Source organism: Clytia hemisphaerica, unplaced genomic scaffold, assembly GCF_902728285.1.
Source record: "Clytia hemisphaerica strain Z4C2 unplaced genomic scaffold, Clytia hemisphaerica genome assembly, whole genome shotgun sequence".
Taxonomy (NCBI): Eukaryota; Metazoa; Cnidaria; class Hydrozoa; order Leptothecata; family Clytiidae; genus Clytia; species Clytia hemisphaerica.
Window position 1 is genome coordinate 724,110 of NW_027104441.1, and position 25,860 is coordinate 749,969.

Genomic DNA, 25,860 nt, shown 5'->3' on the forward strand with positions numbered 1-25,860 from the left:
TGCGTCTCGAGTTACCTTAAATGTATGGTTTCCTCCAAATATCGCACTATGGGATAGGGTTGTACGATATCAGTGTAAAGTACATTGTCATAGTGATGATTTTTTAATCATCGAATGATTTGCGACAACCACCATCGCACAGTGCGATGTTTGTGGGAAAGTTTTCATATTTATCGACCGGAGTGATGGACACAAAACAAATCCTCAAAGGAAGCTGTTAATTCCTATATGGATTTGGAGAAAATCTTTTGTTAATTTGTGTCCTCAGATTTGTACAAATGTTGTACACGTGCTTGTATGGCTCTTTGAGCTTCAAATTTTGGGAGATATCACACTGGGGGAAATTTAGCTCATCCTATCACCGTATATTCTATCGCAATTTCGAAAGATTCCATCACATAGTGCGATAACTCTGTCACACTGGTGGAAACCACGCTAAAGGGTAAAGGGAATTATTTTAGTAGGAGCCAATTTTGGCAGATTAGGTGAATAAATTGGGTATACTTTATTTTTGATACTTATGTGCAAATTTGGTAAGGTATTCTTGTAAATAATTGTAAATACTTTGTACATTTAAAATTCTCCACTTCTCTAACTATCGCTTCAATCGATTCTTAATTACACAGTGGAGTCTCTTTAACTCGAACAATCTTTATGGCCCTTACAATCAACAATGCCTTATAAACCTTACTCCATAACTCGAAATTTGTATTCCCCTGTGCGTGTTCAAGTTATAGATACTCCAATGTAGAAAGATCTGCATGTAATCTCTGTTGGGTCAGGGGCAAATGAAGGTGAGACTGGCTGTGTTCGTAACACAATTGAAGTATGGTTCGAACTAAAATGAAAAAATTAACTAAGTCTTACAAAAATATCTAAGTTGAAAATAAATTGAAGTATAATTGCATTGAGAATAAATTGAATTTGAAGTTATAATTGAAGTGTCTATGTAAAAAGTTTAAGTTGAAGAAAAAATATAAGTTGAAATGGCTAAGTCCTAGCAGTGCAAAAAGGCAACACCCAGGCAAAATGGCAGACAGGAAAAGCAAACACTGAAAAGAAAAAGCAAAACTTACCAGCTAGCCTGGGTATGAAAACTGTGTGGAAAAGTGTGTGACTAAGTCATATTTGAATTGAATGACTAATTCTTGTTGAAAGTTAAGTTGAAAGTTGAAATTTGGAAAATTGATGTTCACCCTTCAAGTTTTCCTTTTGGAATGAATGCAAAACTGAGAATGGCACTGCTATTTATCAACTTGTGTATAAAATACAGACCAAAAATTTATAAATGAAAAATCCAAAAAACAAGCAGTTGACATATACTATTTGAAATTTATTGAATAAATTGACATAAATTAACATAAATTAACTGAAAATCTCCAAAAACACTGAAAATCCCAAAAATGCAAAAACAGAGAACAAAACACAGACCAGACAGAAAAAATGGCCAAGGGCAAAACACAGAAAAAAACTGAAAAGGCCAGAAAGACAAAAAACTGAAAACTGCAGCTAATGCTGTGACAACCTCTAATGACAATTATATGTGTGGTCATTTTCTGTCAACTAATGCGATCTAAAAACTATGGTAATTTTGTAGTAGTTTTGTTCTCGGTTTTGTTTCTAGATCTAAATTTTTTTATTAAAATTTTCTGATTTTCGAAAGTTGATGGCTGGCGGGTTAGGTAAATGGCAGTAGAAACTATAAAACCTGATATCTACGGAAATTTCAAACAATTTATTGCCGTACTTATATCTACCACCTTCTACCGCCTTACTCGGAACACTGCAGTGTGTAAATGTAAGAATGGAGGATCGGCTCTTTTCTTTGCGCCACCCCTGCCCGCGAATGAAGAGAGAATGGCGCCGGTGTAATGACGTCACGTCTCATTCGAAAGAAGAAAATATAATAAACAAATGATTAATATTCCTAGAGCGAAGCCTGTGCTTAACAAAAAGCAGAAATAGCTATAGAAGTTGTGGAACCGGTCTTACTCTGATTTAAATTCAACCCGAGGCATATTCAATACAATTTTTTTCAGTGGTCATTTTTTGTCACTGTCTGCACATGTCTTCTTTCTGTCTTCAGTCAAGAAATAACAACTTTTTATCTCAGTTTCATCAGTTTATCTATTTGTAAGTATAAAAGTAAAGACTTGTTCCTATATTTTTATTTCTGAGAGGCTTACTTTTGCACACTAGAAATAAGACCCTTTTTGTCAATTGTTGTTTGTAGGATGTGATTTTATGATTGCCCTGCCGCCATTATTAGCATTACATTGGCCATGTTGTGTCAAATAATTAAAAGCTGCAGAACGTCAACAATAGGTACATAACTTCATCCTAGCTACACATTGAGTAGGCTGCAATCAGTCTGGTTGCCTATATTCTGAGTTTACATAAAGTATATATATTAAATGCACCGATGCGCACTGCAGGGGGCAGGTGCATCATTTGGGATTAGGAGTTTATTCTCAAAGGAGTAACCTTCTCAGACACGCTAAAACAGCATCTAGCCAGTGCATGAAAACCAGAATATGACTCAAAAACATGCGGAAACTATACTGTATATGGGCTCTTCCCCAGAGCAGAAAGCCCCAGAAAATGTCACATACATGGGGGGTGGAGGATATACCGTGAGTGGTCCTAAATCCGACAGCCGACGTGGTCTTTCAAAGATGCAAACTAAAATAAAAAAGACCTTTTGCTGCGACACAACGAAAATACCAAAGTGTCAACTAAAACTGGGAAATTTGATACAGTCATTCATACTCTGTCATTCCTATAATATTTTCCGTTTCAACTAAATGCTATACTTCGAAACCACACGGACAGAGTAGACGGGTTTCCCAGCTACAGTAAACCAGTTGAACAAATAATTAACAATAATAGACCTTTTTTTAAAGAGGCAACCCTGTTGAATAATTAAGGAGTCCAGCATAAAAACAATGATACAGTCATGCATAATTATGCATGGCTATATCATTGTTTTTCTGCTGGACTACTTAATTATTCAACAGGGTGGCCTCTTTAAAAAAAGGTCTATTGCTTCTTATATGAAACATAATTTTTTTTGCAATATCAGTGTAGCTGGAACCTCGATATTCCAGGATTAGAAAAAGCTATACAGTATCTTTTTTCTTTAAAGAATCAACAAGCCATCAACATCGATAAATTACAAACATTTTCCTCAGAAACTTTTAAAATTATCTGCCATTATGACTTTCTTGAAGCCGTTCCGAAATTAACCAATCGGGTTAGGTATTGGAATTCCTATGGGAGTTCTTTTCCGAGATTTGTAAAATAGCTAAGTTGGCAAAAAAACTTTTCCCAGGGGTGTGAGGAATAAACAGAATTGTTATCGTTTGTGTCTTATTTAACCATAAATTTAAATTTGCGCTCAAAAATACTTAAACGAAAAACTCAATAACATTCAATATACTATTTGTATCTCTCAGGAAATAAACACTTACAGAACGACATAGTTTATCATTTGAAATACCCCCGTGTTTGGGCCATTCTATCGTGGGCGCCAAATAGGGCGGAAACTAAGTAGCACCCTCAGTGCAAGATTGCCGCCTCATCTTTATTCGCCCGCGCGAAAATGCGAGCTAATCATTTTTTTCTCGCGCGCTTAAGGTGAAAAGGAAAGTGATCGATATTCTTTGAAGGAAAAACGTCAGAGACAAACCCAAAGACCAAAAGATGCATTTTGTTGTTGAGAATCAATCCTGTGAAGATGAAAAAATTTCTGCTCTGCATTTTTTTCGGAACGCTGAAAAACTCTAATTTCGATCTTCCTTAAGGTAAAGAGGTTGCGAGATTTGGCTAGCGAGGCAAAAATCACTAAAAAGCTGGTAAAATCGTAATCCTCAAAAATCGAAGTTCCAGCCTCACTGAATATGTCAAACATCATAAATGATAATAAAAGGTAATTACATTCAGACTTTTACAACTCACACTTTTTAATTACATTATTGACATTTTGACATTATAGCCATCTTGTTAGATGTTTTGAATTTGTTTTGAGAATTCTTGCAACAGTTTTTCGTTCAACTTGGAGAAGGAGTGTTTGTAAACATAGAATTTTTTTCATAACCTTTATTTGGGGGGTCGAAATTATGCAGGGCTGTCGGATTTAGGACCACTCACAGTATTGTCCAGGGGGTAGCAAAAAATCATCAAAATTTGCCTTGTTCGAGCACCAAGGGTAAATTTGCTCTGTCCGGGGGTAATTTGGGTTGTTCGGGGGGGTCAACCGGGGATAGAACCTGTTGTCCGGGGGTAAAACCTGTTGTCCAGGGGGCCAAAAGTCACTGAAATGATATATCCTCAACCTCCTCCAATTGTCGAAATTTTCAAAAACATAGGATTTGACATTGAAATCAACATTAACTTGAAAACTGTCGATTTTCTCGATTTGACACTTGATATAAATACAGGTACTTACAGACCGTTCAAAAAACCGAATGATACCCTTTCATATGTACCGTCAACTGCTCTAACTTTGGACTATCTGACAAAACATGGGATGGCAATTGGGCCACCATTTCACCGAACCTCCAAAGTGTTTTGATTTGAGTTAAGGAACGGTGTATTAAAAATACACGATTTCTCTTTCGATTTTACAGTAAGTGAAAATACAGACCAGATATGCAACAGTCCCATGTTTCGACCAATCGTCCCAAGTTAGAGCAGTTGACGGTAAACACATCTTCAAACCATCCTCAAAATATTATAAAGCAACTGCCACTTTCCATAAACAAGAGATGCAATGTTTGAATTTTGAATTTTTTCAATTAGATTTGTATCATATGTCCAGACGGTGTCAATCGAACAACTTCGATTCTTGGGTAATATTCGATTGTGTTCGATTGCGTTCAAGTAACGTTCGATTGGTTCGATTGACTCGAGTGTGTCAATGAGGTGAATTTTCTGGTCTGTAAAATTTATCAAATTTTGCGATTTTCATAATGAAGAGTATTGAGCTCAAATTTAAACGTATAAACAAGTTCAGAATATTGTGTCATTGATTTATTGTGAAAATATAACCTTTTAACTGAAGTTTAGGGCAAACTCTTTTGTTAAAACTGTCAAAAACCGCGAGTAAACGACCACTGAAGTAAGGTCCCAAAATTGCTGTTTATCAAAAAAAGCAACGACTCGGCCGAGAGTTAAGGGTCAAAAACAACTGTTTAGGGTGGCCTGCACATAGGGGCACCTGATCTAGGGTCGGGGCTAATTTTATGGCTTAAATATTTTCTTCAGGAAGTTATTTTGTCAAAGGAATTTTCGAAGTCCAGACTTTGATCTCCTGTTATTCGAGATAGGGACCATGAAAAAATAGCCCCGACCCACGGTTCGGTCCGCAATTTATCTGGCTTTCAAGAAAATCTAAAATGGCTTTTTGATAGCCAATACAATCGCTGCATTTGCAGGTTAGTGGGCCCCATTTACTCTGCTAAAGAAAATTCATTGGATTCGAGAAACATCAAAATTACAGACCAGACAAAAAATTACGCAATGCCCTCTACAAGCCATTGTGATTGGCTGATCGGGAAAAAGACGTGAGATCTGATTGGCGTAGAAAAAAGTGAATTTTTTTTAAGAAGGAGGCGGGGAAGAAAAAGAGGCGAAATGTCTCAAAATGAACTTCAAAAATCAAGAAACTTGCAAAATTTGAAAGGAAAGAAATGAATTTTATTCTTCTTGTGAAATATTTTATAGCTCATTCATAGGACGGGGATGTATCTAAACTAGAAGAACTAGACATCAGACTTAGAAGAACGAGACAAGGTGACTTTTTGATACACAATGCACAATATATTTTAAACTTTCTGTAGCTCAGACATAAAAAATCCAGAAAAAAATGACTCCAAAACCATCTGAAATCCATTTTTTCTACATCCTGAAGAAAAAGAAAGAATATAGATAAATCTAATATAAATCAAGATTTGTGTCATCAATCCATAACCTTAGAGATAAAACTTTCAGTGAGACAGGGATGGTTAGCATAAAATACCCATCTTTTACTTCCATTCTCTTTATAAAGACCATAATAGCATAACATAGCATTTTAACAGGGATATTAGAAAATGAAAGAGCCTTAGCTCTTATGTAGGGAAATTAAATATCTAAAGTGAGGAGAGTGAAGGGGGTTTAGCATTTGCCAGCAAATAATAATGAGCTGAGTCAGGCTGGATTCTCCATGAATTTCGACCAATTTTTGAGTGGTACCACAACTCCTTCTTCAATTGACAGTGAGAGAATTCTCTTGCTCTTGTCATCTGCGACTTGAATAATATCAAGAATCCACAATTAATAAAAGTTAACTAACCTTTGTTTTATTGCAGTTGAGCTCCAGCACGCATTTCAAATTCAAAAACATCTCAAAACTGAAGAAAGCTCGGTTTTTTCTTCTTCCCATCTTCTTCGTTCTTAAATTGCACTAACATCGTCACCATTGACAACACCAAAAAAAATCTAAAGCTTTTTGGAGAATAAAATAAAGAATTGTAAACAACAAAGAAGTGAATAAAAATGAAAACTGAAGCTATAACTCTGGGCAAAAATAATGCCCTCCAAATAACTTGTACATCCAAATACAGTTAAAATTACTAAGAAGTGTTTCCTGATTATAAATCATAATTCTTTGAAAAAAAATACATTTTGACTCTGTTAAATGAAAATAATACCGGTATGCAACATTTAGAAAAAGAAAATATCAGAGTCCTTCCCCTCTCAGAAAAAAGATTTCAATGATTTCGAAAGATCGAGTGACAAACAACATTTTCCAGACTGTCCAGATTGAACGTACTTACTAAAATAAATTGTTTCAAAACATTCGAAAACATTTGCGCGCTCGTGTGAACACTCAAAAACATTCGATTTTCAAAGCGCTGTTTACATTTGAAAATTCGAATGTATTTTCGGCGTAAAGCTCTGTTTAGACTTAAACACGGAAAAAACTACAGACTCGCAAAATTCACCTCATTGATTTCCTCGAGGATAGTCAACCTATGTTTAATTGGTTCGATTGATTGTAAATTACCTTCGATTGATCTTCGATTATGATTATTTTTGATAAGTTTGATTGTGATTAAATTAAATTTGATCACTCCTTTAAAGCTCTTTTTAGCGTGGACGGCCGAGTGCGTAAGTAACCGTACTAGAATGAATAAAATAGAATACAATTGAATCAATCGAACGCAATCGAACATAATGGAATACAATCGAACATAATCGAACGTAATCGAAGCAATCGAACGGCAAATTCTGGGTAATATTCGATTGCAATTCGATTGCGTTCGACAATCGAATTGCAATTATTCAATTGTGTTCGATTGCGTTCAATTGATTCGGCGTTCGATTCGTTCGATTGACACCGTCTGGATATGTAGCTGATGATTGTAAGCATGAAACTTTAAGTCCTACTACATTTTAAAAGAAGTTTTGACTCATCATTATTATATCCTCATCCCCCCATATTCAATTTTTTTCTGGGAAAGCACGGGGATTATGTTATATATATTTGTCAATTCTACCGTGAAGTCCGGTAAATTGCATCAGTTGAGGCTAACATGCGTAGCCCTCAATTGGATGACCTGGCTGGTCATTAAAATACCAAGTTAAATCAAAACAAATTCTCCTAATCATGAAAGTGATGTCCATACATAATTATGTTTGATATCATTATTAAATTTGAGATTATATACATGCCCAGCAGCCATCAAGAAACATCTGAATTCCTGCCATCTTAAAATTTATGACCTACAGTAGGTATGATTTTTTACTATCCAGCCACGCTGTTTTATTTACCCCATAGATTTATAAAGCCCATAGGGCTAGATATCGTGCTTTTGCTGAAAAGTGTGTTGATGTTAGGTAGGAAATCCTACCTAAGTCATGTAACATTACAATATAATTTCAGCGCTTGACCAATCAGAAGCTTCGCAAGTTTTCGAAAACAATACAGCAATACTTTTTTGCGATATTCACTTTTTTTGCTTGGAAGAGCTTAAAGCACTCCATCTAGCCCTTCAGGCTTTATAAATGTATGATTTAGCCACGATTCTGACCGCAAGTAACTCGCCAAAAATACTCGCGTGCCAAATATGAGATTTTAAAATGGTAGAGTAGAGCCGCGAGCAGAGATGCATAGTTCTTACACTGTTACTTTTGTTTTGAAATTTGCTACTTTATTTATAATTGGTCAAGTATTTGATGGCTATGCAAGTAATTTCCCTAAGTTATCCCACTTCACGGTAATTCTTCTACAAAAATAATAACCACACTGTCATTGTCATCATTTGACAATCAATCATAGGATTTTCTCTCAAGAACCTTGTAAACATTCCAACAACTTCTATCTGAATTATCTGTTGCATCTAAGCTCTATAATACAATGTGCGCAGTGCAAGGATTTTACCAGGTTGAAAAAAGTCACCCAGACACACAAACTTCTTTGCAGGTGAAAATTTTGATCTGTTAATCATTTTCTCAAGTGAAGAGTATGTGAAACTATTCTAGGATTACGATATAGTGTCAGAGGGATCATCAGTGGATAGTATTCAATTATTATATTATTCCTTAATTTTCATTTCTTGAACATTTGCAAAAAAAGGAAAAACGCAAAAGTTGTATTTTTAATTCTCTATTCACATATATGAATGGGAAGGATTTTCTGTTTTTTTTGCAAACACCAAAAAACTGATTTTTGTCTCGCTTTCACAGGACTTTAGCTTAAGTCTTTGCATGCAGCATTTGGTACACCAAATTGTAGTTTGTTTCAAACTGAGGTCTACGCCAAACAAAGTTTTGCAGGTGGGCAAAATTGAAAATAAAAATAAGAAAATCTTAATTTTCTGAATTAGCTTTCCTAAGAAAGTAGATTTTTATGTAAAGTAGACTCCCCTTGTAAGGAAGATTTCAAGCTTTTTGGATTTTTTTTCAAACAAAAGCCAGGAAATGGGATATTGAAAAAGGACAACTTTTTAATGTGATACTTGATCTTTTTAATAATCAGTTATTTCACCTTTATTTTTAAGAGATGAAATAAAAAACAACTTCATTTTTAAAAGTTTAAGTTTTGTTAATTTACCATAAATTTGAAGATTATCATTTTTATTTTCTTCATTAAAAACACTCCCATTGTTTTTCTTAAATTCCCCTCAAAATATTTCATTAAAATAGATAGAATAGATATCTATCAGCATCACAACTTGTTTTTCTTTTTTTTTCTTACTTATAAATCTTATTTCCTTGAAACCCAGAAGTGTTTTCATACTTGATAAAATAAATCAATATTAAGATGAAAAAAATATTTTTATGTTACTTTTTGGTCATTAAACTACAACCTTGATGATTGACCCGATATGATTGTTTTCAATCAAAAATGAAATCATTATTACTGTATACATGGTCAACTTGTCAATTCAAAGAAATAGATTTTGATCTGCATATATTATTTTTTGGCTTGTGTCTAGGTCAGTCAATTAGTTGATTAATTGAATTTAAATTAAGATAGATTTTGATCCGCACATATCATTTTTTGGCTTGTCTCTGGGTCAGCCAATTACATGATTTAATTGAATTTAATTAAGAGCAGGGATTACAATGTGGTTGTGAATTAGAAGAAAATAAATAAATGGTTACTCAATGATTAATGAAAATTTATTGGTATATGTTAAACGAAGTTAAAAAGCTGTGTTACATTGAGAGGCTTCAGCAGAGACACAATATCAAACATTTTTTGTTTTATTTTGATAAGCTATAAGTATTTCTATTTAAAAAGAATTACAGTATATTATACCTCCTCTCTATGAGACAGTTATAAAACAATACTTGAGAGAAACAAGTTTTTTTCTTCTTATATTATAAACTCTGCCTGTATGAATGAAAGATATCAAATTTCATTTTGGCAACAAGAGTTTGTCAAAGTGGTATTGCTTTGAGTTTTTTAATGTTAAATCCTATTTACTTTAGTTTGGACATGTGAGATACGTGGTCAATACTATAATCTCACCTTGTTTTAAGAAGAAGTTATCCTTTACTTTACTTGGACATGTACAGTTTGGATTTTTTTTCTATTTTCTGTCGAATTTTTATCAAAATGCTTCCTATGGCACTGGGTATACATAAACTTTATCTGTATTCAGAAAGCTATCATTTTGCTTAAAGTTGTTCGATAGAAGAATAATCCTACATATTGTATACAAATACAAAATACAAAAACAATTTAAAGGTTTTATTTTTCACATAAGTTTTCCCGTTTCATATCAGACACATATTTCATATCAGGACAGTGTCTTCCTATTGTTATGTTGTGCTGATATAAGCAAATATATATATATTTTTTCCTCTTTCTGACCAATCTTGCTCCGCATTCGTGTCAATCTAATGTGAAAAAGCTTGTGAATTAAAATTGATGAGTAAGCAAACGATATCACTCTTATATAAAAATAAAACCTTTAATGCTGATATTAATTTTCTGCATTACTTATATTTAGATATCCACCATTTACTTTAATATAAAATGTAATCTGAAATAAAAACAATGTTGATTCTTCAATTTTAACGACAACAAAGACATTTTGGTGGTCAGTTAAAATGATGTTGGCAGAATGTCAATCAGCTTGTGTACTCCTAACCATTCTAAGTAAGTTTTTATTTTACATCTTGGATTATAAACTTAATCTTTCTTTTGTGAAAGAAGTGAGGCTTTTACAGGCCTGGAAGAAGCAGAGAGACTGGGGAGACTTCAGCCTCACCAGAATCACATAATTCCCCTTCCCCAACAAAAACCTTTTTTAATGCTATGGAAAATGTTCTTCCATATCAATATAATATAATACCAAGAGGCTGGCTTTTGCATTTGTTTGCCTCACTAAAATTCCAAGTTACACTTTTATGTGAGTTGGGAGGCCATAAAGCACAAAAGTTGTACATTTTTCTTCGTTACAGGTCTTATTGTCAACTCACAAGCTCTACTATTAAACCAAATTACGACTTATGATGCTTTCTGTAGACTACCATCCAATGCCATTGTTGTCATATCTTCTCACGTGTGTGAAGGAACTCAACCGTATCTCTCATTAACTCATATATCAAATGATTTCAAGATTATCAGAAAAACGAATTTAGAAACCCCATTCCGTGTCAATGGTTTGTGTATTCTTATTTCAATTTCAATTTATTATATACCAATCATTGCTAATGCTATTTCTGATTAAGTTTAAGGTTAACAAAGTAGGCTTTCCTTCCTGAAGGTTTAGAAATGAAGCATAATGTTTTTCAGGGTGATATATAATTTTTCATGCGGTACACCAAAGTCTCGAATTCCTAGTTAATTTTTGGAACCATAGTCTTTCATCCCACCTCTAAGGGTTACTTACCCCTACTATATTTTGATTATTTTTATTACTAGTTGCGTTTTGTGGGTTGAGGAAGACTTACCAAAAAACCTAGAAATACAGAAATTGTCAATTTTAGGCGGCCAAAATTTTTCAGTCTCTTAATTGTAACTTTTGATTAACCGTTGATTCATTAAGACCAAAATCTTCTTTTTACTTTCCTACACCAAAATCTTGATCACGTCATCATGCGAACCGCCAAATGTCCTTGAAAGACACTGATCTCGTTAAGTATTACCATAGTTCGGACGCCCCTTACTTAAGGGGGGGGTGAAACCTCCGGAAAAATCATTTAAGAAGGGGGGATCAGACCCTCTTCCGCCCTATGATTACTGAATGTAGTGTAACTTATTTTCTTAAATCGTTTCTCTTGTTAGATGGCAAGACTGACGAACACGGAGATTTTTCAACTTCTCTCTCAAATACTGATGGATACCTCAACCTCACTGTAAGCAGCCAGAATCTTTGTTTTATACACTTTTGGCCTTAAAAGCACAATACACATCTCTTCTATGGGGTTTGGGGTACTAACTTTGGCTGCTAACATGGACCTTCTACCGCTAGAATTTGAAAGATGGACCTTGTCAGAAAACTATCCAAAGAAGATTCCCTTGTTTGCTCTAAATAATCTGACTTTCACTATAATTATGAGGTCATTTTATGGGTCATAACAATAACATAGTCCTCGCCTCGTCACGTCATTATTTCGCAGTTGTCCAAATTTGTCAGTTTTGTTAAAAACATCCAATGTTTTTTTAAGCCTCGGATGTTCTTAACTTTTTGAGTTTCAAGCCTAAAATTTTTCTTAACATGATCTTACTTTCAATATTTGTGAGTATTTTTATCCATTTTTCTAAAAATATCGGGTGGTTTAGAGTCCATAAAGTCTTAAAATACTCTTAACTTGTTCTTAAAATATTTTGGCCATCGAAGTCTAATGCTCCTATGTAATTTGTTCTTATAAAAGATCATATAATGGCATACTGTATTTCAAACTTATTTTCTAGTTGAGTGTGGGTATTGGTCGTGGTGTCGATCCTATCAAGCATTCGTTCATCTTCCCAACAAAATCAGTTGACTGCCATAGTCAGGAACGTCCTAAAAGTAAGACCAATTTATAAGTGAAAGTATTTCAAATCATTTACGAGATAATGCTTTTTTGAGATCTTGATCAGAAGAGAGATGGAGCATGATTCTTATATTCAGCAGGAAAGGAATACCCAAAAGTCAATCAATATTTAAGGGGAAAACATCAGTGTCTCAAGGCATCTTTGATAGGCCTAAACCGAAAGACTCCATTCGAAATGTATTTCTAACCTTTCAAAATGGAGCACTCATATCAGGCCTGATAAGATTTTCTATGATCAAAATGTGTGACATGCTTGTTTCTCATTTTAATTTTTATACTTTTTTAACTCCAAGTAGTCATAGTCCTAATTTGGAATTTAGATGTTTTTCTTTCCATGTAGTGACCTTGTCCAAGAGTAAAGTCTCCCCAGACATGCCCCCTACCAATAGGTTTCCTTTATGGGTGGAGGAATACTTATGAGCGGTTGTGGTTTTTTAATCACTCTTAGCGTCAACATGAAAGATTCTGTAATTATATTGTACCGCACAAATACAAGACCGCGTTTGAAAAGGGGTCTGGTAAGCGAGAAATCATATTATTTGTACAATTTTATGATTAGAAATGTTTTCTTTTCGCTTGCACAACAACTGATCAAAAGAATGTTTTTATCTTTTTGATGACCATTCGATTCTTTTTCGAAGGTTTTTAGGTTAGAAAAAGTTTTCCATATCCACCTTTATCTATCATCCATATCTATTCCGTTTTAATTTCAGAACCATCTATGGAAACGCTGAGCCAGCGCCTTGGTACATACTCAAGCGTAGTGGTGCCTTCAAGTGCAACACCAAAATCAATTCCAAAAATGATATATTTCTTATTTGTTGATCCTTGTACTATACCCTATAGTTACACAGTATTAACTTCTAATGGAGCTGACACTAAACAGTTTATATACACAGACACTAAAAATGATTCTTTGATCCCGATGGCACAAACGGGTGTTTCGAACGGTGGATTACACCTTGTCATTGAGAATCATAAGGTACCATCTACATTTCAATCTAAATTATCATATTTATCCAAACAAGATGGTGTAGCTGAGACTTTAATTGCTGACGTGTACGACACCCAGATAGGTAGAATATGTCCTGCATCCAATTGCACTAATAAGAACCATGGCTTCGATAAAGAATGCATTGTAAATTGGATTGATAAATATAACGAAACTCGGTACGTGGAGACCGGCCTTAAATTCAGACCTTGTGAACGCCCTATGTCCGGTAAGGTCTATTTACACATCACGAATTCTGACGAACGAATGATATTTAAGGATTATCTTGACGTCACATCACTTCGTGGCAATGATTGGTCGGTTGAACGAGTCAAAAAGAATATTATGCGATTGGGTTGGTATCCCTATGAGCGAACATTCACTAACAGTGATGGCTATTTGAAACTTGATGGCGGTGTGGCGAGTTTATATGTTGCATACAGTGGACTTGGATCTCAAGTCATGGTATGTACCACTCTCTATTTACGATGTCGGTTACCGGCCCGGTGGGGACACTCGATTTCAAATCAACAGCAAAATGGTTGCAAGTCAAAACGATATATCAGATTTTTACTGTCAGACTTGCAATACAGCAGTACCAACCCCCGGGGTTACTGGACTTTGAGTCATAATTAAAACACAGGGGGTAGGGGTCGGTAAAAAATGAATTTATAGGTGCAAAAATCGGCACTTTTGAGAGAAATGGTCAAGGGAAGACAGATTTATCCTGATAAAACAAAAAAGGTTGATCACTGTGTCAAAATGTCCCTAAAGATTTTAATACATGATAGTGTACTAAAAAAGCCACTTGTCTGAAATGGCGGTTATACAAAAAATTCTCGAAAACCCTTTTAGTACACATATATGTCTGAGATTAGGTCCTGACCCCATTTGATTAAAGCTAGATTTACTTAGGGGTCAAAAAAGTAACTCCCGCAGGTTTGTGAGTCTCTGAGATCGAAGACATTTGAAAAATTTTGCTTCCTATTTCAGTAACAATGACCAATCAGATCACAGCCCCGTTTAATAACATAAGTTTTTGACAATTTTATTTACTTTGTCAAATTCTAAACATTTTACTTTTACTCGAAATGAAAAAAATTCTTGAATACCAATTACAAACAAACCTTTTTGTATTTCTATAGATATTGCGTCACTTTAATGGTAAAATCATTCCATTATTGAATGTCTATTTCAATGAAACACGTGATTCCCTTTGTCAAGGTAAGTTGTTGCTTTGTTTTACTTTTTGTTTGTCTCTGTCATCAGTAAATTTGAAGTACTCTCTGATACCTAATAAACGGGGGTTTGGAATAAGTGGAGTGTTAAGCTAGGGAGAGGGTTTGGAATAAAAATGTTCTGGGTGGAAAAATTTTGAAAAGGAGGCTAGTAATAAGCAGAATTAGGGCAAATAAAAAGGAACTTTCAAAAACTTTTTTCCTAAAAATTGGTATACTGTAAGAATGTCCTAGGTGGAAAATTTTTTTTTTGAGAGTAACTTTCCTAAATAATCTAAATCAAAGGACTGAAGACATCTTTAAACTATATAATTCAGGATCCTTCTAACAGACTTTTTAGTTTACTTACATCAGATTTACCGTTAGTGATTATATTATTAATGATGAGAAAATAAATTCGTATTTTATTACATGATTTAACCTTTAACTCCTACCATTTGCTTACACAGCATTTTTAGACAAAAGAAAGAAGTTTTCCTCTTTCCTTTTTCCCCTGCGTTGCGCGAGCGAAAATTTTAAGAAAATATTTTGTTCAAGAAAGACTCAAAATCCTATCTACTTTAACTTTCAAACCAATCACATGTAGTTGAGAGCAGAATGTCTTAGCGGTGTTTTTTTACCAGTTAAATAAAACGCCGATAATATTAATCGATTTTTTTCTTTGTTAGCATACAAACGTGAAGTTGAAGGCGTTACAAGTGAAAGTCATCTCACGTCCATTTTGATTGGTGTTTTATCATGTATCGCTGTTGTATTACTTGTGGTTGCCGTGGTGATATATTGCCGGCACCGAACGCGCTACTCACGCATGCGCAGACACATGGATGATTCGGTTGGATTACCACACCGTATACAATTGGCTGATGATGAATTCGATGATGATCTGTAAAAAATGAAAAAAAAAATTTTTGTGATCATAAAAAAACATTACATTTCACATGCTCAACATCCAACCCAAAAATATTAGCTACAAGCCGGAAATACAAATCGAATTATTCCGATGAAAAATCTATTTGACCCTTCACTAACCAATTTTTCAAGTTTTTTTTTACCAGTGTCAAAATCCAATACCACCAGATACTTCATAACTTATTGTTAATTACCTTTAGAAAGAGCTCAAAAAGAAATTTTTATTTTATTGGACTGGTTTTGGGTTTTATTCGTATTATATAGTTCTTTTTCATAAATTACGTCACAAACATCGAGACATTAAATGATTTTTTTATGAGTAGGAAGTAGTTTCGATAAAATTCGCTGGGAGTTAATCACCATGGCAATAATTTCAAAACGAGGCAATTGATGTTCGTAACGTAATTTATGCAAAAGTCTATTAGATCTAATTTTTGAAGACTCTGTGATACACCCAGGGTAGTCTAGGGATGGAAAGATATTTAAAATTACCTGTAAATTTAAATTGATGAAAATCGACCCTGTCAGTATTTGACTGACTTTTTTAATGACATTATTGTGTTTTAGGCGAGACCAATTTGATTATTTGTTTTACCGGCCCGACCGACCCTGAAATTCTGAAAATCGAAATAAAAATAAAATTGATTTCGGTATTAAATTTTTATTTTCATTGCTTTACAGACTGCCAAATTTTCAAAATTTTGGTAGTTTTTCCAAGGTTTTCATTTTATCCATGAATTCGACCTCTTTGTGTATTTTCATTTTCCTATTTACATTTTAGTCAAGATATAGTAGTTTTTGCTGCCTTTTTAGGAGATTTTATAGCTACTTTTATTTTTATTTTTTTCGCCGACCGACACTCTTTTTTGGGTAGCTTGACCCGTAGAACAACAATTTATATTGGCCTCGCCTTATGTAAATTATTAACTTTTTTTGAAGAACCTTTGTATTCTGTTCTTACTTTTCTTTCATAATCTTTTTTTTAATAAATTTTTATGAAGTTTACTTTTTGGTATTTTTTCCTCACTAGTATAGTACACTCTTTTTTGATCAATTTTATCTACTGCAATACAAACTTTTTCAAACATTATCTGAAAAAAAAACCTGAAAAATTCCTTAGAAACTTTTCTTCTCTATGTTTTTAGTTGGTTGGTCTGCAACCATTTGGTCTGTCCTTCTAAATACCATGTCGTTTTTGTAAATCCGGTCAAAATTAATCAAAATTTATTCTGCCATATGCATCATTGACAATAGGTTTCTAACACTTTTATAGATATTTTTACTTCCTTTTTTACCATTTTGATTTACTTATATCAATCGTTCGAATTTTATTTTACTCAATATGTTCATTAGGATTTTATTTATACATATTAATGTGATTGCCGACCGAAAATACAAATATATTATACTCCAGTGAAGCTCTCAAATACTTGATGATATCTGGTACTTTTCCAAATAGCTTAAAATTTCACCGAATTGGAGAATGTTCGTATCTGGTGGGGGTTGGATACTGAGGCAAAATGGGTGCCGGGTGTATATGTGAGCCATAAGTGTCCCATTCGCGCTCTCGTCAAAGTCTCTCAAAGGGATACAAAAACCATTAATTAAAAAGCAATTGAGTCCCTGCAAGGGTTCAAAAATTACGAAAATCAATATAACTCCATCAAAAAGGTCCATAAATTCTTAAAATTTGGACTAAAATTTTGGTAGATATCCCTGAAATAAGTTTTGCCCTGTATAAGAGGAATTATCTCCTTCAAACTAAAGGTAAGAAGGTCTTTCAACCAAATTTTTCAACTCAAATGAAAATTTCTGATGATTTCATTGGCTTGAGTTAAATAGGGTGCTCTGTGACCAAGGGTTCGCCTCCAACTCAAGGCGTAAGTGACCTACCGTGTGCAGCCCTTTAAGGGTGCCAAAAGTGAAGGGGTGAAAGTGCAAGAGTGCACTGCAAGGGCGTGTAAAAAGTGTGAACAATATGAATAAGCTCCTGGCAAAATTCTAAAAAATCTCACATACCGCTAAGTCCGATCATTTGCCCAAATTCATTCAATGAAATTCAGGTAAATTTTCTGAACTGTGAAAGGGTCCGATTATTCTAATAGGTCATTTCACTGGAATGGATAATGGGTAATCACCAGGACTGATTGCGCCCCGATAACGGTTTCCCGTTGGTTGAACGCAAAAATATTCAACATTTTTTCAAAACTTTGGACCAATAGTAAGTCGTCATAAGCGCGCAATGGAGCACGAAAAGCCGCCTTGAAAAAGCGCGGGAAACATGCTCTTTAACCTAGAAGCTAACTTTCCTCTTTAAGTAATTTTCGGAAAAGCCTTTAAGAGACTTCATATTTTGAAAAGAATTATCGGAGAAGAGAAGTTTACTTAAAGCTAGAAAAACATAAACAACGAAATTTGATTCCATACTATTATCTTGCAAACGATATCACCTCGTCCTCGTCAGGTCAGGACTTCTACAAACACTGCAGACAATAAAATACTTTCCAAAGAAAGCAACACAACAATGTGAGTTATCTCTAATTTCATATTTCACAATTGTAATATTGATTCTGTTTTTAATCAATCAGTACAGTAATGCACAGTCACCCATCCCATCAATTTTTAAGGTATTTTTTAAACAAAAAAAACGTGGACAGAAAAATGGGCAAAGGTTTTTCTTGATGGGGAATTTTATCTAGTGTAAAGCTATTTTGATCACAATTTTGTGTGAGGAGTTTGGAAGTTGAATGCAAAACGTGGATGCAGGATAGAAGATAAGATGATTTTTTATGTTTTGACTTATTTGGGGGCCGTCGACAAACGACTTTCCTTTTTTTAACGGCCTGAGGCCGTGAAGGTTCAGACCCCCTCCCCCCCTACGTCTTAGCGGCCAAATAAATCTTCAAAAGTAAATACTTTCACTGGTCCATGGTAGCCATTCCAAGTTTGCTTGTTTTTTATTTGACGCTTATCAAAATCTTCAATTTTAGGTTAAGCAATTGTTCTTTGTGTAGTTGAGCTATAAAATTAATTATCTTTGAGTAATTTAGAGCTTTCTTTTAGCTTTCCAACCATATACAATATGCAGGTGTAATATTCTACACTTTTGTCTAAAAATTCGTTTCAACTAAGGCCATTTTTAGAAAAATTAGATCTGCGGGACACAAAAAATTTCACAACTCATCTTTGATTTCAAAGTGCTGCGGAGGAAAAAATGTTCAAACAGTGAAACTTTCCATATTTATCAGAAAATACCTGAGAAATCCAATGGTGCTACTCTCTGAAATTAATTCTTTCATTAAAGTTATTATTTTTTACTTTTCATACTTTGACAAGCATTTTCAGCCTGAAAATGAGGACCAGAATTATAGAGAGTGATACCACTGAAAAATTTGACCCTTTTTTAGCCTAAAACAGTTATTTATATGCCATGGGGAATTTTTCCTCCGCAGCGCTTATAGGTAGGTTCAGCAATTTTAACTTCCGCTTTATGACAGTTTTTATTGTTTTTTTGCAATGCAATTTCATTTCTTCCTTGAAGTGTTAGCAAGCCATTACAAAAAGAATTTGATCAAAGTCTGCAGTCAAAATGAAGATATCTGGAATATCTTGACTCAATACAAAAGCTTGAATTTTCAATTTTCGCAGCTTATTTCGGTGCCATTTTATATGCCATTTCTGGGCTAAATTGTCAACCTCAAATGTCTAGAGCGGTGCTATTTTAGCGGAACCAAAATCTCAATATCTCCGGAACCGCTTATCATTAAGAGGTGTATGACCCCTCATTTTTTTTTTTTTTCAAACTCTACAAGATGAACTAGGTTTGATTGCCACCAGAATAGTTTCAATTTGACCCTGGAATGGCTATCCATGGCCGCCATGTTCTTTCGATTCGTAATCCTCAAAAACATGTGGTTTTGACCCGTGACCTTTCAATTTTAAAACTCCAAGCCCCGCAGCAAGTCAGGGCGGGATGGGTGGAGCAAGGAGTCAACTGAGGCAGTGGGAAAAATTGCCGACTTTCGTCACGTGACCAGTCATTTTTCTCGTCGAAGCATTAATTGGTAATCGGGAATAAGGTGAATGTCGTGTGGTTGCTTTGGTCTTAGCCTTTCTTCACATGTTTCTACTTTTTGGACTGATGAAATTTTTAAGTGAGACTTTCCCTTTTTTTAAAAACTTTTTTAACGGCATTGCAGTGACCCCCTCCCACCCATTACGGCCAGAAGCCGTTAAAAAAAGGAAAATCGTTTGTCGACGTCCCCTTGGATCATTGCAAAAATGTTTTATGAAAAAAAAAACATCCTTTAAGGAGCCCCCCAGCGGACCTTCAATTCACGCAATCACGCAAATCTTTTTCCCAAATTCACGCATTCACGCAATGTTTTTCTGCAATTCACGCAATTTTTCTTCACGCAAAGCTTTCCAATTCATGCATTCACGCAGTTTTTCTTTAATTTTCACGCATTCACGCAAGTGAAAAAGCCCATTCACACACTCACGCAAACCGCTGGCTGGGGGCCCCTTCAAGCAAGACGGTACCAATAGACCTTTTTTCAAAGAGGCCACCCTGTTGAAAAAATTTTGTAGTCCATCAAAAAAAACAATGATAAAACCATGCATAATTATTACAATATGCATGATACAGTAATTATGCATGGCTCTTTCATTGATAATGATCAATAATAATTGAAGATGGTTAGTTACCACAATATCGATTTTATTATCGGTGATCGAATACTCACTCGACTCCAGATACCAGATGGCATTTTCTTCGACCATTTACATTTTCAATTTGTTCAATTATTTTGATTACTTTTCGATTCTTTCTATCATATTTGAATACCTTCGATTGTATCAAATACCTTTGATTTTGTCAAATATGTTTCCTTTAGCAGCGCATTTTTGAATCCGACCCCCCTAATAACTGCTATGAAAAAAAATTCTATGTTTACAAACATTTCCCTCTCCAATTTGAACAATAAACTATTGCAAGAAATCTCGTAACAAAACATCTAACAAGATGACTATATATAATGTCGAGATGTCAATTAATGTGATCAAAAAAGTGTGAGTTTTAAAAATAATTACCTCTATTATTCTGAATCTGTTGCTCGTGTTCAAAAAACGTTAACAATTTTGCCATAAAAATTATGTTTAGTATAAGAAGCAATTATTGTTATTTGGTTCAATTGGTTCAGTGTATCAAATCTTCCAGTTTAGTCGACACTTTGGTATCTTCATTGCGTCACAGCGAAAGATTTGTTTTTATTTTAGTTTGTATCTTTGAAAGACCCCATCGGATTTAGGCAGGGCTGTCGGATTTAGGACCACTCACTGTACTTTTTTTAGACCTAATTCGCTTTTCAGCCCCTAGGGGCCAGTAGGGCCAGACTTTTTCATTTCAATCACTTCAAATGGATAGACCAGGGACTGAACTATCAGAAATTATTATTTTGAGCAGAAACAAACTCCCCGGAACAGGTTAGATGGCTCTAAAATACCCCTAAAATCAAACTTGCAGTGTTTTTGTGACGTCATAACTCCAGCTACCATTTTGAAAATATGTATAGTTTACCAGCCAATAGTTTCAGAATCACCAACAAACAATTCCTCATTTTGATTTGGGAAAGCATGGTTTTATATCAAAAAACTTTTTAAGTGCAATGCCAAAAATGTCAAAAACTTCAAATTGACATAAATCCGCCATTATGGATTTTCAGACCAAAATATTTTGGGATTTTACTCAGTTCATTGTACTTTAAAACAAATCCAAAAATGAAAACAATCTAAGTTTCAAACTATTGGACCTGCCCACTCTTAAAAAAACTGGCTCTTAGCCCTTAGCAAGGCTGCAATCAAAAACTTAAAGTTCTCTTGTAAGTCTTTTATAGCATCCAAACATCATTTGGCCTTTAAGGGAGGTTGGCTAGAAGGTAATGATGCTGCACTACAAAAAAAAAGAGAAAAGAAATTCATAAAAAAGCATAAAAAAAGACTACGAATTTTAGAGAAAGTCTGTCTCAATATAATTTGCAGCGGAGACAATAAGAGGCTGTAACTTTTGATAGAATTTGAATTAGATAGCGGTTTTGTGGTCGTTAAAAAGATAATCCAAAATGGAATATCATCATAAAAGAAAAACATTTAAAAAATGAAAAAACGAAGATGAAAAATGAAGAAGAAGCAAATCAACTTCTTGTATATAGAATAATGCTATGATCTTCATTTTTATATCAGAAATTCTTGAATCTTAGAACACCTTTTGTAAATGCGAAAAAAAATAATCATTCAATTAAAAATTTGCCCCGGTTGACTTAAAAAAGGGCTCTTTTTTGTTGTTTTTTCACATTAATGATGCTCTAAGATCTAAGAATCACTCGTGTGAAAATGATAATCATAGCACAATTATTGAAGAAGCTGATTTTCTTCTTCTTCATTTTCAATCTTCATCTCCTATTTGTCGATATTTTTTGAGTTTTTTCTTTATGATATTATTCCACTCCTGTTTGTTGTTTCAACAGAACAAGCACAAAATTGAAATGTATTGAAACAGACTTTAGTAATGAAACTTAAAAAATCACTTTCAGTAGCTTTCCATAAGGAGGGAAGATTCTTGAAAATACTGCTTCAAAGCTATAAAAATAGACCTATAGACACGATTGTTTTTCTATTTCAGATTCAAATTCAGTACATCAAAACCATCAACCACATTAATTTTCCATTTGTAAACTGAGCATCATTTTTTTTCTATTTAAGATACTAGAAACACAAGATTTTTGCTCTCAATAAAAGTTACATATCAAAATGAGTAGCAGGCAAATTTTATCAAAATTGGGATCATTCCAAGAGCAAGCTTTTGTCAATGGGATTTGGCAAAGTAGTGCTTCACAGAAAACATTTCCAGTTTACAGTCCTTCCACTGGAGAGGTGAGTAATCAATGTTATGTTAAAAAACGCTTCCTTCCTCTAGTGCTCTAGTGGTACCTGTCAAATTAAATTTTGCCTTGACTAGTCAATTTTGCCTTGACTAGTCAATTTTGCCTTGATTAGTCAATTTTGCCTTGATTAGTCAATTTTGAGGAAACATTTTTTCTTGTTGTTGACCTCTACCCATCTCTAAGATCAAGTAGCAAGTATCGTCAAATCCCTTCAGAGATCTTTCATTTGTTTTTCTGTCCATGTGCACCAGTATCACAACATTAGTAGGTGTATGTTTTACCACTGAAAGCCTGAAACCCTGAAACATAATGTTCTTCACAAATAAATTTCATTTTCTTTTCCATTCAATTCAGTTGGTAGCAAACGTTGCTGATTGTGATGCAAATGATACCAAGAAAGCAATCGATGTGGCTAATCAAGCTTTCCAACTATGGAAAACAACATCTTGTAGGGAACGATCAGCCTTGTTGAAAGATCTGTATGAAGGAATGATGAGTAACCAAAAAGATCTGGCAACTATCATGGCCATTGAATCAGGTACACGCTTTCTTTTAATAAGAATGGGTAAATCCATTTCATCATCTGTCATCATGGATATTCTTAACTTTTTCGGGAAAATCATCCTAAAATATTCTTACATTATTCTTAGGTTAGGATCCTAATTCAGACTAGATTTAACATTTAGAACATACGTCTCGAGTATAAAATAGCATTTTTGTGAAAGGAGTTAGCCTTACTTGGGGGTAATATTGACAATTTATAATTGAAAATGCTCTAAAAAAGGCTTTCTTATAGCTTGAGTAGCAAAATTCCATGATGGTGATATTCTTAACATTATTCTTTAATTTTTGGCCGTTTTCATCTTGAACATTCTTATAAAAGCGTATTCTTATAAAAAAGGGTGTACCCAAAGCATTTTAATTTTATTCATTGGAAATTTATTTCTCCGTAAGGTGCTCATTGGTAGCTTTGCGATATTGGGACTACTGACAAAGAATCATTTTTCCTGCTTCCTTTTTTTCTTATTTCCCAAATTGCAGAAATTGCATTTTGTATCTGGTTCAAAAAGTTATACCCGAAGGCTAGAGTCGAATCTCATATGTTGAATTGAGCTCACTTTTTTATATACATTAAGCGACCAGCGTTGTTTTTATACAAACGCTGGATTGGAAATATCATTTCCCGGCAGAATTCGAAAAAGTTTAAAATGCGAAAACAAAGAAAGTACCAGAAAAGCGGTACATCGAATTTTAAGGCTTCACTTATTCTTGCTTGGGACAGGTTGAAGTGATGATTCACCTCTGTCATTCAGCTTGAAACTCGATGGTCAGTCTTTTAGTTACCAGTAGTAATGCAGTGTTTTTCATTATGGTCAGTTTTTGTCTTTTAGTTACCAGTAGCAATGCAGTGTTATTCATTTCATTATATCAAAATATCTTTTGATTAAAACAAAAATTTAGTTTTAAAAATATAGTTTAGTAAACTATATCATTTTTATGAACCTGATGATGGTATGAACACCGAAAAACTTCGAGAAAAATTGTTTCATGAATTTTTAAATTTTTGTTATAATCCAATATGACATGGCACACTTTGACACACAAAATATCTTTGTTATATTATTTAGGGAAGCCAATCTCAGAGGGTATGATGGAAGTCAAATTTGCTGCTTCATTTTTCGAATGGTATGCCGGTGAAGCTATGCGTATGAATGGTGAAGTGTTACCCAACGCTGAACCAAATAACCGGCGTATAGTCATCAAGCAACCTGTTGGTGTCTGTGGTTTGATCACACCTTGGAATTTCCCAATTGGTATGATTACTAGAAAGTTGGGTCCAGCTCTTGCAGCTGGTTGCACAGCTGTCCTTAAGCCATCTGAGGAGACACCTTTAACAGCTTTGGCTTTTGGTAAGATTGCTGAGGAAGTTGGTATGCCTGCTGGTCTACTCAATATTGTGACTGCATCTCGTGAGAATACAGACCAAGTTGGAGGAGCTCTTTGTGATAGTGATGTTATCAGGAAGATCACTTTTACAGGATCAACTCGTGTTGGTAAATTACTGTACGAGAGATCCGCTCAAAATGTCAAAAGACTTTCCATGGAGCTTGGTGGTAACGCACCATTTATTGTTTTTAATTCTGCAAATGCTAAACTAGCTGCCCAAAAAGCTGTAATGTCAAGATTCCGAAACACTGGTCAAACGTGCGTATGTGCTGAACGTGTCTTTGTACAAGATGAAATTTATGATGAATTTTTGGAAGAACTGAAAAAATGTGTAGCTGAATTACAACTAGGTGACCCACTTGATGCATCTACTACCCAATCAGCTGTCATCAATCAAAGAGCGTTAGATTCAATCCAGGATAAGGTGACTGATGCTAAAGAAAAAGGTGCTTCGATCGCAGTCGGAGGTAATCTTGCCGAGAGTAAAGGAAGCCTTTATTATGAGCCAACCATCATCACAGATTGTAAAATTGATATGAAAGTCTTCAAAGAAGAAATCTTCGGCCCTGTCATTCCACTTATTAAATTCCAAAGTGAATCTATTGGAGTTTTAATGGCAAATGCTCATTCTACTGGTTTAGCTGGATATATCATGTCCAGAGATATGGCTCAAGTATGGAGAGTTTCTGAAGCACTTGAAGTTGGTATGGTAGGTGTTAATGATCAAGCTATTTCTTGTGATATCATACCTTTTGGTGGAGTTAAAGAATCTGGTTTGGGAAGAGAAGGTTCTGTTCATGGTTTGAATGATTATACTGAACTCAAGTATATTCATTTCGGATTAGAGTAACTTTCATTTTGAAACGAATTACATATGATGATATGAGATTATTACACGTATATGTTCCTATATAGTTTGTTCTTAGAAAGAATAATATAATTGGATAACAATCAAACAAACAAGACTGGAGGCTTTACGTAATAGAAATGAATTGTACTCTTTTTTTATAAGAACATAAGACTTCGATGGCCAACATTTTAAGAATAAGTTTAGAACATTTTAAGACTTTGTAGACTCTAAAACCCCTCAATTTCTTAAGAAATGGCACAGAAATACTTATTAAACGGTGAAAATAAGAACATTTTAGTCTTCAAACTCAAATAGTTAAGAACATCTGAAGGCTCCAAAAATTTGAATGCTTTTATGAAAAACTTTGCACAGGACTTAACTTTTTAGAATATTGAAGATTTTGTTACTCATGGAGGATATATATTTTTTAATTGAAATTTTTTTATA

At 34.3% G+C, this 25,860-nt stretch overlaps 2 protein-coding genes across 2 annotated transcripts; both read left to right on the top strand.

Annotated features, from left to right (window-relative positions):
* Positions 1 to 10,503: 10,503 nt before the first annotated feature.
* Positions 10,504 to 15,890, top strand: LOC136820846 (uncharacterized). Its single transcript, XM_067077083.1, has 7 exons — positions 10,504 to 10,654; positions 10,960 to 11,160; positions 11,786 to 11,856; positions 12,416 to 12,512; positions 13,251 to 13,993; positions 14,674 to 14,752; positions 15,435 to 15,890. The coding sequence occupies exons 1-7, from the start codon at positions 10,606 to 10,608 to the stop codon at positions 15,653 to 15,655; spliced, it is 1,461 nt and encodes a 486-aa protein (XP_066933184.1). The 5' UTR covers positions 10,504 to 10,605; the 3' UTR covers positions 15,656 to 15,890.
* Positions 15,891 to 18,107: 2,217 nt separating this feature from the next.
* On the top strand, positions 18,108 to 25,453 carry LOC136820901 (glutarate-semialdehyde dehydrogenase-like). The gene is made up of 4 exons (XM_067077138.1): positions 18,108 to 18,201; positions 22,435 to 22,605; positions 22,971 to 23,154; positions 24,245 to 25,453. Exons 2-4 carry the CDS (start codon positions 22,483 to 22,485, stop codon positions 25,411 to 25,413), a joined length of 1,476 nt encoding a protein of 491 aa, XP_066933239.1. The 5' UTR covers positions 18,108 to 18,201; positions 22,435 to 22,482; the 3' UTR covers positions 25,414 to 25,453.
* The last annotated feature ends 407 nt before the right edge of the window (positions 25,454 to 25,860 follow it).